This window comes from Podarcis muralis, chromosome 13, assembly GCF_964188315.1.
Source record: "Podarcis muralis chromosome 13, rPodMur119.hap1.1, whole genome shotgun sequence".
Taxonomy (NCBI): Eukaryota; Metazoa; Chordata; class Lepidosauria; order Squamata; family Lacertidae; genus Podarcis; species Podarcis muralis.
The window spans coordinates 13,548,464-13,561,068 of NC_135667.1; the positions used below are offsets into that span (position 1 = coordinate 13,548,464).

Sequence of the window (12,605 nt, forward strand, 5' to 3'; positions counted from 1 at the left end):
ATAACTGCGTTTTAACTCAAACCAGTCTAATGGAAGCGAAGGTAAGTTCGCTGATCTATAGTTCCTGTACTTATCCAGCAGGAGGCGTTTCATAGCCGTGCATTCTTGGTCAAACCAAGGTTTGGATTTATTAGAGTGTAGAGATTGCCGTGGCGTTTTTTTGTTGGTCAGATAAGGTTGTAGGGACGAAATCAGTTCCCGGAACATGTCTAATCTAGCCTCAGGAGTTGGGGAATTAACGAGGTTCTCCTTTCTAGCAAGAAAAGTATCTGAGTGAAGTCTTTCCAATATTTCATCACTCAATTTGCTGGACCATTTAATACGTGAGTATCTTAGCTCCATGTTTTCGAAACATGGGGCTACAAGTTTATCAGAGCAAAATAAATCTTTTCTTACATCCAGTATTAAACAAAGCGGTAGATGGTCGCTGTCAACCCTCTCCACCACTTTACATTCCCGTGCTCTGCTCAAAAGGTTAGATGACACCAGGACGTAATCGATAGTGGAGGCTCCCATGTTGGATATAAATGTAAATTCCCCCCTAGGTTCTCTGTCGACACGACCATTTAATACAGTCAGATCCAGATTGTTGGAAAAACGTAGAAGGCATAGGCCTGCGTAGTTGCAGCCCTTGTCTTTTGAGAGCCTTGGGGGAATAGAATGGGCTTCTTCAGAAATGGGAGGTACGTCATGGAAATGAGCATATAACGCTTCGTCTGATTGGCCAATTCTGGCATTTAAATCCCCAGCCAGCAGCACTGCTGCTGCAGGAGTTTGGTTCATTAGCTCATCGACATATGATTCTAGCCTATGCCAGATATTTTTGATAAGCGGCTTGCCTCTTTGGGGAGGGGCATATATATTAATCAATAGAAGTGTGTAATATCTGCATTTCATTAATAGTGCCATAGCCACACTGCTCAGAGGCTCCAGCTCGACGAAAGATGCTCTCAGCCTTGTGGATATTAGAATGCCTAGCCCACCCTTAACTCGTCCCCCTTTGTTGCTTGGTGAACCTGCGAGCGAAAATGAGGCAAAACCATTTACATCTAAACCTTCTGTTAGCCATGTCTCTTGCAGGAAGACTATATCATGATCTTGAATAAAATTGACAAATGATTGGTCAGTCGCCTTGTTGAGCCAACCAGCAATGTTCCATGATAAAAATTTAAAATTGGCTTTATCGCAGTCGAGTCTTTGTCAATTATTAGCTAACGTACCTTTAGGGTTTACCGCTTTATGTATCGGTCGCCTATCGTCTTTGTATGGCGGGCTATCCAGCCGCTCTATGATTTCAATAGGTGGATGCAAAGTGCTCACGTTTGTGAACACCGGATCTTTATTATGCATAGATTCCTTCTGTGGATATTCTGTTGCGGCCTGATTTTGGCCCAATTCTGTTTCATCTAGGTATCTCATTTTGTCCCATACATCTGATGGGGTCACCTTAGGGATATTTCTCCTTCGGGGGGGTGATGGAGTGCTCTCCTTGAAGGGTGGCACATTCTCTCCTGGTGGAAAGTTAATCTCTGCTTTAATCTGAAGGTTACGTGTTGTAGTCTTTTTTTGGTCCCCCTTACTAACCTCGTTGCCTGAAGCTCTCTCGGCCAGCTTATCTCTTAGCTTGTCTAGTCTTCCCAAGATGTCAGTTTGTATTAATGGTGGGAACATCCAGAATTGGTCAATTAGGATATTTTCTTCCATAGTAAAGAAGTCCTCACCTTTGCTCACAAGGTATTGCGGATTCTGTTTGTCAGGCCAGAATTTTGAGAGTTGTTTCCCCTTTCTAAGATTTGCCTGCTTAGTTTTCAAAAGGGGGCTCAAAGGAGCCTTATTTTCAAAGAGCCTAAGTATTGTTATCCATGCTTTTAAAAAGGCAGGTCTTGACCTAAAAATAAACTTGGCCAGGTTCTGATCCCTAAAAGTGGTCAGTGCTCTCACTGAGTGACCATCATAATGTAGATATTCCACTGAGGTGATATCATTAGAATTAACCATTCCTGGCAGTATGTCATTTAGGCTAGATACAAAGTTCATTATTTGCTGTTTCCCTGTGAGGAAGCCCTTAGGCTTCGGGAAGTTCGTGAGTACCAATTTTGGGGGATTTAGGATCAAATTCCAATCTCTTTCCTGACTGGAGGCTTGCCAGGTCTGAAGGGGGGTATCATCTCTACTGAACGCTTCCTCTTCCCCACTGTTCGATTTGCTTAGTGTTTTATTACCTTCATAGGTAGAGGCCTCTATTTCCGCAGCATCAGGTTTGTTAAATAGTTGGTTATCCAGGGACTGAATTGTTACTTCTGCCTTCTCACTTGCTACTGGAGTCAGCCTTGGCGGGTCCTCTTTAGCCGGTTGCTGTGTAAATATCTTTGTTTCTCTCTCTTTACCCTTCTTTTTGCTGCCCCGTGTGGTTGATTTATTTGGGGCCGAGGGAAGGAGTTTAAACAATTTCTGCCAATGTATGCTTCGATTACTGTGGGTATACTTGGCTTTCCTTGTTGTTTTGATATTTTTACTTTTCTTCACTTTTACCCTTGAGTTATGTCTTTGCAGATTCTTATTTGTTACTGGTTTGTTCGTCCCCACTAGCTCAACTGTTTTATGTTCTTGGGGCATATCATTTAATTTCATCTCTTTTAATTGAGGTGTAAAATTTTCTACTAACGTCAACAATGGCCCATTTGTTATTGTTAGATAATTTTTTATGTTGGCTAGATCAGTACTTATTGCTAGGGAATAATCCAAAGGGCGGCCGTCACTCAATTCTGTTTGAGAGTATTTTGAAATAGATATCTGGTTTTGATGGGTTGGTGTAATTTCTTCCGTGGGCAGCTATTCCTTAGTAATAGAGGTATTTCCCTCCTGAAGTTCCTCGGCTAAAGCTAGTTCTTGCGCTAGGCTGCATGGGGAGTTAATATTTCCAGTATCTTGATATGTCTCTTTAGAATAAGATGTCCAATCAAGAACAGTAAGAGAGGGGGGCATTACTTCATCAAGAATTAACTCTTTTTGTGGACTCTTACCCTCCTCCATCTTAGGAAAGTAATTTGTGATTTTGCTTTGTCTTTTACCAGGGCCCGGTGGGCTGATTGCCGAGTCAGGCAGTATACCCAACTCCTTATATGTTCTTCTAGTAAAAACCATGGTAGAAGTTGTCTTGATATAGAGAGAGGGCAGTTTACCCCAGGTGCAACTGCCTTAAATTGGGGGACAAGTGGGGGTATCAATCTATATTCCCACCTGCTCTCTGCAGCAGCTTCCTGATATGCTCATCAACAGCCTCAGTATATTTCTCTATTTGAGTTCTCTGCTTTTAGATCTTGGCGATTGTCCTAAGCTTGTAGTTTTCGCCTCAATCATGCGACCAGCGCTGTTTCACAAATGCTGCAACCTAGTCAGGATATAATAGTAAAACAATGCTGCCAAAGGGACAGCAGTAATAAAACGGCTAAAAACTACATTAAAATTAAAATTGCCTTATTTAGGCAATTAATGTGCAATTAATGTGCAGCTGGGAAAGGATAATAGTGGAGTTTGGCTATAGCGCATGTACAGCTATGATCACCTTGTATTTTGGGCCCTAGCTTAGTCTTTAGAGGCCATCTCCCACCGCCCTATACTGAACGAAGGATATCCAAGAGCCCCGGAAGGGAAACTTTCTGTGGGCTGGTTCACTGATTCCTTCTAAGCAGTCTTTCAGAGGCCTACCACATAAGGCAGGGCACAGGACGATATCTTGCTGAAGCCGGTTTTCCAAACCTCCAGAGGGGTCCTATCCGATACACTGTTGTAGAGTTATTGTGTAAATTAAAAACTTCCTGTAAAAAAACTCAGGGTGCCTTCACCAGGAGTCTCTGAGGGTATACAGTGGTGCCTCGCAAGACGAAATTAATTCGTTCCGCAAGTCTCTTCGTCTTGCGGTTTTTTCGTCTTGCGATGCACGGTTTCCCATAGGAATGCATTGAAAATCAATTAATGCGTTCCTAGGGAAACCGCCTTCAGACCAGGTCCGGGGACAGTCTGTCCCCCGACCTCTTCTGAAGGCTGGGGGGGGGGGACAAGGGCTTTTCTTCCCACTGCCAGCCTTCAGAAGGCTGTTCTGAAGGCTGGCGGTGGGAAGAAAAGCCCTTCTTCCCACCTCCCGCCCCGCAAGCTCCGGGGACAGGAGGGCTTTGCTGCCGACCGCCAGCATTTTAAAAGCCCCTGCTGTCCCGGGGCGATTTTAAAATGCTGGCGGGTGGGAGCGAAGTCTCCGCTGCCCCGAGGAGATTTTAAAATGCTGGGGGTCGGCAGCGAACGCTTCGCTCCCGCCCGCCAGCATTTTAAGATCGCCCGGGGCAGCGGAGAAGTCTCCGCTGTCCCGGGAAGGCAGGCGGGGGGAGCAAAGACTTTTGCCCCCGCCTGCCTTCAGAAGAGGTCCAGGACCTCGTTCCGATGACCGGCGGCGGGGTGACAGGTTCCCGCCCCCCCCGCCCCGCTTCGGAGCAGCGTTCCGAAGCGGGGCGGCTGGGGCAGGTGTTCCCGCCCCCCCGCCCCGCTTCGGGGCAGCGTTCCGAAGCGGGGCGGCTGGGGCAGGTGTTCCCGCCCCCCCGCCCCGCTTCGGGGCAGCGTTCCAAAGCGGGGCGGCTGGGGCAGGTGTTCCCGCCCCCCCCGCCCCGCTTCGGGGCAGCGTTCCGAAGCGGGGCGGCTGGGGCGGGTGTTCCCGCCCCCCCGCCCGGCTTCGGAGCACCGGGAGAAGTGATCTCCCCGCAGCCCCTTGCTTCAAAAGAGGTCCGGGGGCAGCGGGGAAGAAGCGCTGCGCTTCCCGCTGCCCCCGCACCTCTTTTGAAGCAAGGGGCTGCGGGGAGATCGCTTTTCCCCGCAAACCCTTGCTTCAAAAGAGGTCCGGGGGCAGCGCGAAGCGCTTCCCGCTGTCCCCGGACCTCTTTTGAAGCAAGGGGCGGTGGGGAGAAGCGATCTCCCCGCAGCCCCTTGCTTCAAAAGAGGTCCGGGGGCAGCGGGAAGCGCTTCCCGCTGTCCCCAGACCTGGGGCTGCGGGGAGAAGATCGCTTCTCCCCGCCGCCCCTTGCTTCAAAAGAGAAGACCCGCTGTCCCCTGGGCAAGCTTCGTTTTGCGAAGCAAGCCCATAGGGAAATTCGTCTTGCGAGGCAACTCGAAAATGAAAAAACCTTTCGTTTTGCGAGTTTTTCGTCTCGCGAGGCGTTCGTCTTGCGGGGTACCACTGTAAATGCTGGTCTCTTCAGAACAGTTTGTTAAAATGAAGAGTCTTTCCAGCTGCTGCACTTCCTCTTCAGCTGCTAAGCAGGAATGCTGTCCCCAGCTAGATCACACAGCCCCCCAGCTGGGCGGGGGTCAGTCAGTTCAGTTAACCCCCGAATCTCCAAGCTTTATCTTTCTCTGTGTTCAGCAGAGCTGGGTGTCTATGGGCCAGTCTCAAAGCAGGGCTCACAGTCGTGTCTCTCCTTACCCTCCTTCTCCAGGCACCGTTGGTCGGGTAAGCAGTTCACAGTTCTGTCTTTAGACCTCTTCTCTCTCTGCTCTCAGTTCAGGCAGCAGCGTTCTCTCCTCTCTGGCAACCTTGACCGGGCAGCTGATAAGGAGGGAGGGAGCAGGCTGGAACAAGCTGAAGACAAGCTGGGGCAAGCTGAAGCTCGCAGAGCCAACAGGAATTATAAAAGTGCTCAGAGTCTTTAAAATGTTTTCCGTTTGTAAGAAATTGGCAATAATGATTATAAGATTGGAGCCAAGATGGCGTCGAGGCAAGTCACGCTCTCCGGCGCTCACTTTTATTCTTTTAAAACCTTATCTTAATTGCCCTCCGGATGCAAATTTCTAATGATTATAAGATAATGTCAAAAATGTATAAAATATTGTTGGAATGGCAAACGATGGATGAGGAGGTAAAGTCGGTTATGATACATTGGGCCAGAGACTTTGGTTATAATATACAATTGGTTGATTGGGAGAAAGTATGGAATGAAAATATGAAATTTACTGCATGTACTGCGTTAAAGGAGAATATTATGAAAATGGTATATAGATGGTATATCACACCGGTTAAGTTAGCAAAAATGTTTAAAACATGTAATAAGTGTTGGAAATGTAAGGAAAAAGAAGGATCGTTTTTCCATATGTGGTGGGAATGTAAGAAGGTAAAGGGTTTCTGGGAAATGATACATAATGAGTTGAAGAAGATGTTTAAATACACATTTGTAAAGAAACCAGAAGCCTTTTTGTTAGGAATAATAGGAAGAGAGATAAATAGAAGGGACCACAAACTTTTTCAATACGCAGTAACAGCGGCAAGAATATTAATGGCCCAAAAATGGAAACAAGAGGAGTTACCGACCCTTGAAGAGTGGAGAATGAAACTTATGGATTATGCAGAATTGGACAAATTGACTGGGAAGATCAGATATCAATGGGATCACAAGTTCATCGAGGACTGGGGAAAGTTTACAGATTATCTGAAAAGCATATGTGACGAACAGACAACACTAGTGGGTTTTAAAGAGGCTCTGTGAAGGTTAAAGAGGTATTGTAAAAAAGAAATAGAATTGAAAGGATAATATTAAATGGCAATACTAAATATAGAGAATGTGTAAAAATGGAAAATATGGATGATTGGTGGAGAAGCCGGTGGAAGTCCAAAAAGTTGAAATTTGTGAATAATGTTTGAGATGGCGAATTTGTAAAAGGAAAAATTTAATAAAAATTATTATATATATATAAAAAAGAAGCCACACATGGATTAAAGGCAAATATTTTATTAAGGAGGTTACAAAACAGAAGATACAATGTAAATATGCCTTAGGGGGGTCCAAATTCAGACAAAAATAACAACAGCTAAATTGTCTCAGCCTAATCCCAACCATTCACAGACCACACTACAAGCTGCATCCACGCAAATGTGGTTATTGCACCACAGAATCCTCCATCTGAATGTGGGTCATTAGGTCCAGATCAAATATCAGTTTTTCTATGGAAAGGCCTGGAGACAGGAGGGCAGGTTTTCTTTCAGTCAAATAGAGCCTCTGGGTACATTTCCTTAGCACAAGAGTGTATACATGCTTAGAGACCATGAAGCTACAAAGTGGATTTCCTCACAGTCATTGTGATCTTGAAGCAACCTTACATCTAACATTGCAGACAAGTGGTGAGTTGGACTATTGAAATGGATTATTATTTTCCGTTGGAAGACTTCAACCACAATCCTAAGTAAAAAAGAAAACTATTGTAAATTAAACAAAAGCAATTGGGATTCCTTTACACTTATTAAATACTGATTTAATAAGTATTGAAAGATGATGTAAGAATTGAATAGCCCCAGAGTTTTGTCTTTCTTGCTAGAAAGGTGGGGAAATGAGGTGGTTGGGGAAAGGAGGCATAATAATACTAAAGGAAGAAATCAAGGACAGCAGCAGATGCAGGAGACCACTAGTCTTCTAAGGGGGCCAGTGGAAGAGATGGAAGCAGGAGAAGTGGTGAAGATTGAGAGAGTGAAGGAAGGACAAAAGAAGAAAGGTGTGAAGAGCAAGAGACAGAGCATTAGGAATGTAGGCATCAAACTTTTTAAAAGACTGATCTCAAAATATCTTTTAGAGGTACATTTTGTTTATAGCATGCTGAGAAAAGTTTTACAGCATTCCAGGGAGTGTCATAGGTCTTGGATAGCTTCATTCTAATTCATGTATTTGTCCAGAATATTGCATAATAATAATAATAATAATAATAATAATAATAATAATAATAATACTCCACAACCTGAGTAGGTTTTCCCAGCCACTCTGGATGTCTTATTCTGAACTCTTCCCCAGGCAGCATCTGATGGGTCCAAGTATAGGTGTAGCCACCGGCACCAAAATCAGTTCTAGAGCTGTCTACCTAGTGGATAGCATACTCAACATTAACAAAATTAACAGGGAAACTAGAGTAACTTCAAAGTGTACTTTAATGGACAGGGCAATCTTTGCAGAACAGATGGGGTACTGCACATACCAGAGCATTATCAAGGGCATATCACATAACTTCAAACATTACTACTACTAATACAAAAAGAAGCAATTGCTCTCTGTATAGTGATTACATGTTACTGAAGTGCTGTGTCAGATTAGTAACAGAGAAAGGCACGAGAACATAAAGGATTTCAAACTCAGTAGACTCTTTATGAACCTTCTGTTCTTTCATTTATGGATTAGACACAGCCACTTTCAGTCTGTACTGAGCGTTGTCTTCCAGGATCCAGCAAGAAAGTGAAGGAGGGACAACCACCTTGCTGCTACGATTGCATCCCATGTGCAGAGGGGAAGATTGCAAACCAGGATGGTAGGAGAAATAAATAGATTAAATAGATCCAAACTTACTACTCAGATTAAATAGAACAATAAACATTTCAGTAAGCTGACATGATATGAGCTAAAGGTCTTTTTCTTAATATTATTTCCCCAGATATGAATGACTGTAATAAATGCCCAGACAAAGACTATCCGAGCAAGAACCAGGATGCATGTCTACCCAAGGATATCAGCTTCTTGTCTTATGAAGAACCTTTGGGCATAAGTTTAGCCTGCTGCTCTCTTTCCCTTTCCTTGATCACAGCTCTGGTACTAGGTACATTTATAAAACACCATGACACACCCATTGTCATTGCGAACAACCGAAACCTCACCTACACTCTCCTCATCTCTCTCCTGCTCTGCTTCCTGTGTGCATTGCTCTTCATTGGCCAACCTGAGAAGGTCACGTGCCTCCTCCGACAAACAGCTTTTGGCATCATCTTCTCAACTGCTGTTTCTTGTGTCCTGGCAAAAACCTTCACGGTGGTTTTGGCCTTCATGGCTACAAAACCAGAATCCAGGATGAGGAAATGGGTGGGGAAAGGACTAGGCCACTCCATTCTCCTTTCCTGCTCCATAGTCCAAGCAGGCATATGTACTGTGTGGCTGGCAACCTCTCCCCCATACCCAGATGTGGACATGCACTCAATGACAGAAGAAATTATACTAGAATGTAATGAAGGGTCTGTGGCCATGTTTTACTGTGTCCTCATCTACATGAGCTGCCTGGCCACTGTCAGTTTTGCTGTGGCTTTCCTCGCCAGGAAGTTACCAGACAGTTTCAATGAAGCCAAGTTTATCACTTTCAGCATGTTGGTTTTCTGCAGTGTTTGGCTGTCCTTTATTCCTTCCTACCTGAGCACCAAGGGAAAATATATGGTAGCTGTGGAGATCTTCTCCATCTTAGGCTCCGGTGTTGGGTTGCTGGTTTGCATCTTCTTCCCCAAATGTTACATAATTACTCTGAGGCCTGAGCTGAACAATAGGGAACAGCTAATAAGGAAGAAAAATTAAAGAAATAATACACCTGTCCTTTTCTGTATTTTGTGCTTTTCTCTGTGTGTACAGTGGAATATTTGCAAACATGTGTTCAGCAGCTGTCTTATATAATTTTTTTCTAGACCTGGTGATTTTGACAGCTGTCCCATTTCCAATTGTAATGATCACTGCAGTCCAGGTTATAGAAGAGCTAAAAAAGAAGGGAAGGCATTTTGCTGCTATGATTGCTTTCCGTGTCCAGAAGGGAAGATTTCAAACCAGAAAGATAAGGAATGTCATATGTAGATGTGTTCTATTTAACAGTTGCCGCCTATTTAATAGATGGATACCATTTATTTTATAAATAGATTGACTGCAATCCAGCTGGTTCCCATTAGTGTTTTAAATGCTTAAACTAATTTCTTTAACATTCAAAATGGTGAAATGTTGGCATCCACAAAACATATGTAAAGGGTTAATGGCAAGGACTGTAGAACTCTGTGATGTCATACACTCTGTGGCAGTTATGGCAGTTAGCTGAACAGTCTTAAAATTTAGAGCAGCAGGTTTGTTTTGTGCTGGTGCCGTTTGCCTAAGAGTTAGTCAGTCTGTAACAGTTTAATCTATGTAAGACATACAGTGGAACCTCAGGTTGCAAATGTGATCCATGCTGGAGGCACGTTCGCAACCCACAGCGTTCGCAACCCACAGCACTTCGTCTGTGCACGCGCAGGTCGTGATTTGATACTTCTGCGCATGCGCAAGTGCTGAAACACGGAAGTAACCTGTTCCGGTACATCCAAGTTCGGCACGGTCGCAACCCGAAACCTGAAGCGTATGTAACCCGAAACCTGAAGCGTATGTAACCCGAGGTACAATTGTATTAGCAATTTAAGTATCACCTACCTGCATTGAACATAATAATCTCCAAATGCAAGAATATTGAATAGATGTATTTGCTCTTTAAAGTTCAAACAGAGAGTGACTTATGTAGTTTTTATAGGAGGGAAAATTCGTACTAATAAAAAGGTCAAATGACCCAGGGCTGTCTTCCACATACTTCACATGATGTAACTTGGGTGGCTGAACAGAATATCAGACAAATTCATAGAGAATAAGAATATTAGTGGGTTGGATCAGCTGAAACAAAAAGACTGTGCGAGCCCACCTCCAAACACACAAATCAATAGACACAGAGGCCTCTGACACTTTCATCTGCTAGCAGGATGGTTTTGATTTGTTTATATTTCTGGATTTGCTTGGAACCCATGAGAAAGAAGGTTTTTGATGCTATTGAGCTCAGATTATGCAGGACGTAGAAATTCCTATTATTCTTACAGCAAAATTAACAGTCGATATTTCAAGTTCACTACCCTGATTCAAGAACAGAATGCCATACTTAAGTAACATTTTATGTTTATTTTTCATATTTGATTTCAGAGATGGATGACTGTATTAAATGTTCAGAAGATCATTATCCAAACATTGGCCAAGATAGAGGCCTCCATAAATACATAAACTTCCGGTCTTATGATGAAGCTCTGGGGATTATTTTCACCACATTTACAGTTTTCTTTTCTCATTAATTACAACTTTGGTTCCTGGAATATTCCTCAAGCACCAGGACACTTCCATAGTCAAAGCCAATAATCGGAACCTCACCTATGTTCTCCTCTCCACTCTCCTCCTGTCCTTTCTTTGTGCTTTGCTATTCATTGGCAAACCAGATGAAGTGTCATGTCACCTACGACAAACTACTTTTGGTGCAATCTTCTCAGTGGCAGTTTCCTGTGTGTTAGCCAAAACCACAATAGTAGTTCTAGCTTTCATGGCTATCAAGCCAGGCCCTAGGATGAGGAGATGGGTGGGGAAACAAGTGGCAACCTTTATTGTTCTTTCCAGCTTCCTTGTTCAGACTGTTTTTATTACTGTGTGGCTGGCAACCTGTCCTCCGTTCCCAGATGTTGACATGCACTCGATCACTGAAGAAATTGTGCTAGAATGCAATGAAATGTTTTGCTCTGTTTTGAGCTTCGTGGGTTTCCTGCCCATTGCCAGCTTAACTTTGGCTTTCCTAGCTAGGAAGGCGCCTGATACTTTGGATGAGATATGATAATCATGTTTTCCTTAAAATACTACACAGAATCCATAATTCAAAGCAAGTGATTACCTCACTTGTAATTACCAGATTGTTCAGAATTACATCTTCTCCCCTTCCCTAGGGACCTCCTCTGCCCACATGCAGAATGATGAAACTAAGACTGGAGGCCCTTATTAATAAGTATGAATTGAACATGGTTGGGTCTATAGATATACAGAGGCTCGTCAGTATGGCTTTGAATCAGCTAAGTGGGTCACCATTCAAGTTAGTCTCTACTGCTCACAGTCACTTGAATGACAGTAACAGAAGAGGTCAACTTGTTCTTAAATGAATAATCCCCTGCAAGATGGTAGTGTTTAGGTTGCTGGTAATCTTACTGCCACTGCAGGGGATGTGCAAGTATCTTCCTCTTCCTCAGTGTTCCATCAGAGAACCTGTCCCTATTCTTCACAAATATTATCAGTCAGGAGACCTCATCATTGCTGGCATTATTTCACAGATCTACATATTTTCAGATACCCTATCCTTTGAAAAACACCCATCTCAGGAATTTTCAGATGACCATATGTAAGTAGCTGAATGTTTCTTTAAAAAAAAAACATATTATATGCTGATGAAATATGTCTGGTCTGCTCACTTTTGCATGCATGTACTCCTAAATCTCTTTCCCCTTCTTTCTGAATTAATCTGTTTCTTTGCTTTTCATAAAGAACAAACATTCCACAAACAAAAATAAATTAAAAATTGTTTTAATTTCACCATTTCCAATACTCTTTTCTTCACACAAACTTTATTGAAGAATTTTAAAACATTTACCGAGCATAAAATATTGGCTTCCAGGACAACTGCTTCTACAGATGTCAGGTCTTGCCTGCAGAGATCCACATGGCATCAAAACAGGCTTGAAGCATATTTTATATTATAAATTAAGCTCACATCCATGAGATATACATAAAATTGGAGCATTAAGATAATTTCTCCATAGTGGCTGCTGTGACCCTATGTATTTTTTTACCCCTTCTAAGAAAAACCCAAACAAAATTGCTACATTGGTATTTGCTTAGGATACACATCCTAATAAGCAAATACCAATGTAGCAATTTTGTTTGGGTTTTTCTTAGAAGGGGTAAAAAAATACATGAATGAAGAACATGTAAACTACAAGTAACTTTTGACCAGCAGATATTAAA

General features: G+C 43.1%; 1 protein-coding gene across 1 annotated transcript; it reads left to right on the forward strand.

Annotated features, from left to right (window-relative positions):
- Positions 1 to 8,450: 8,450 nt before the first annotated feature.
- On the forward strand, positions 8,451 to 9,773 carry LOC144325266 (vomeronasal type-2 receptor 26-like). Its single transcript, XM_077917991.1, has one exon. It carries the CDS (start codon positions 8,451 to 8,453, stop codon positions 9,348 to 9,350), a length of 900 nt encoding a protein of 299 aa, XP_077774117.1. The 3' UTR covers positions 9,351 to 9,773.
- Positions 9,774 to 12,605: the final 2,832 nt, after the last annotated feature.

Excerpts from the sequence above, each read along its gene's own strand:
- LOC144325266 (XM_077917991.1), top strand. The coding sequence starts at position 8,451 with ATGAATGACTGTAATAAATGCCCAGACAAAGACTATCCGAGCAAGAAC.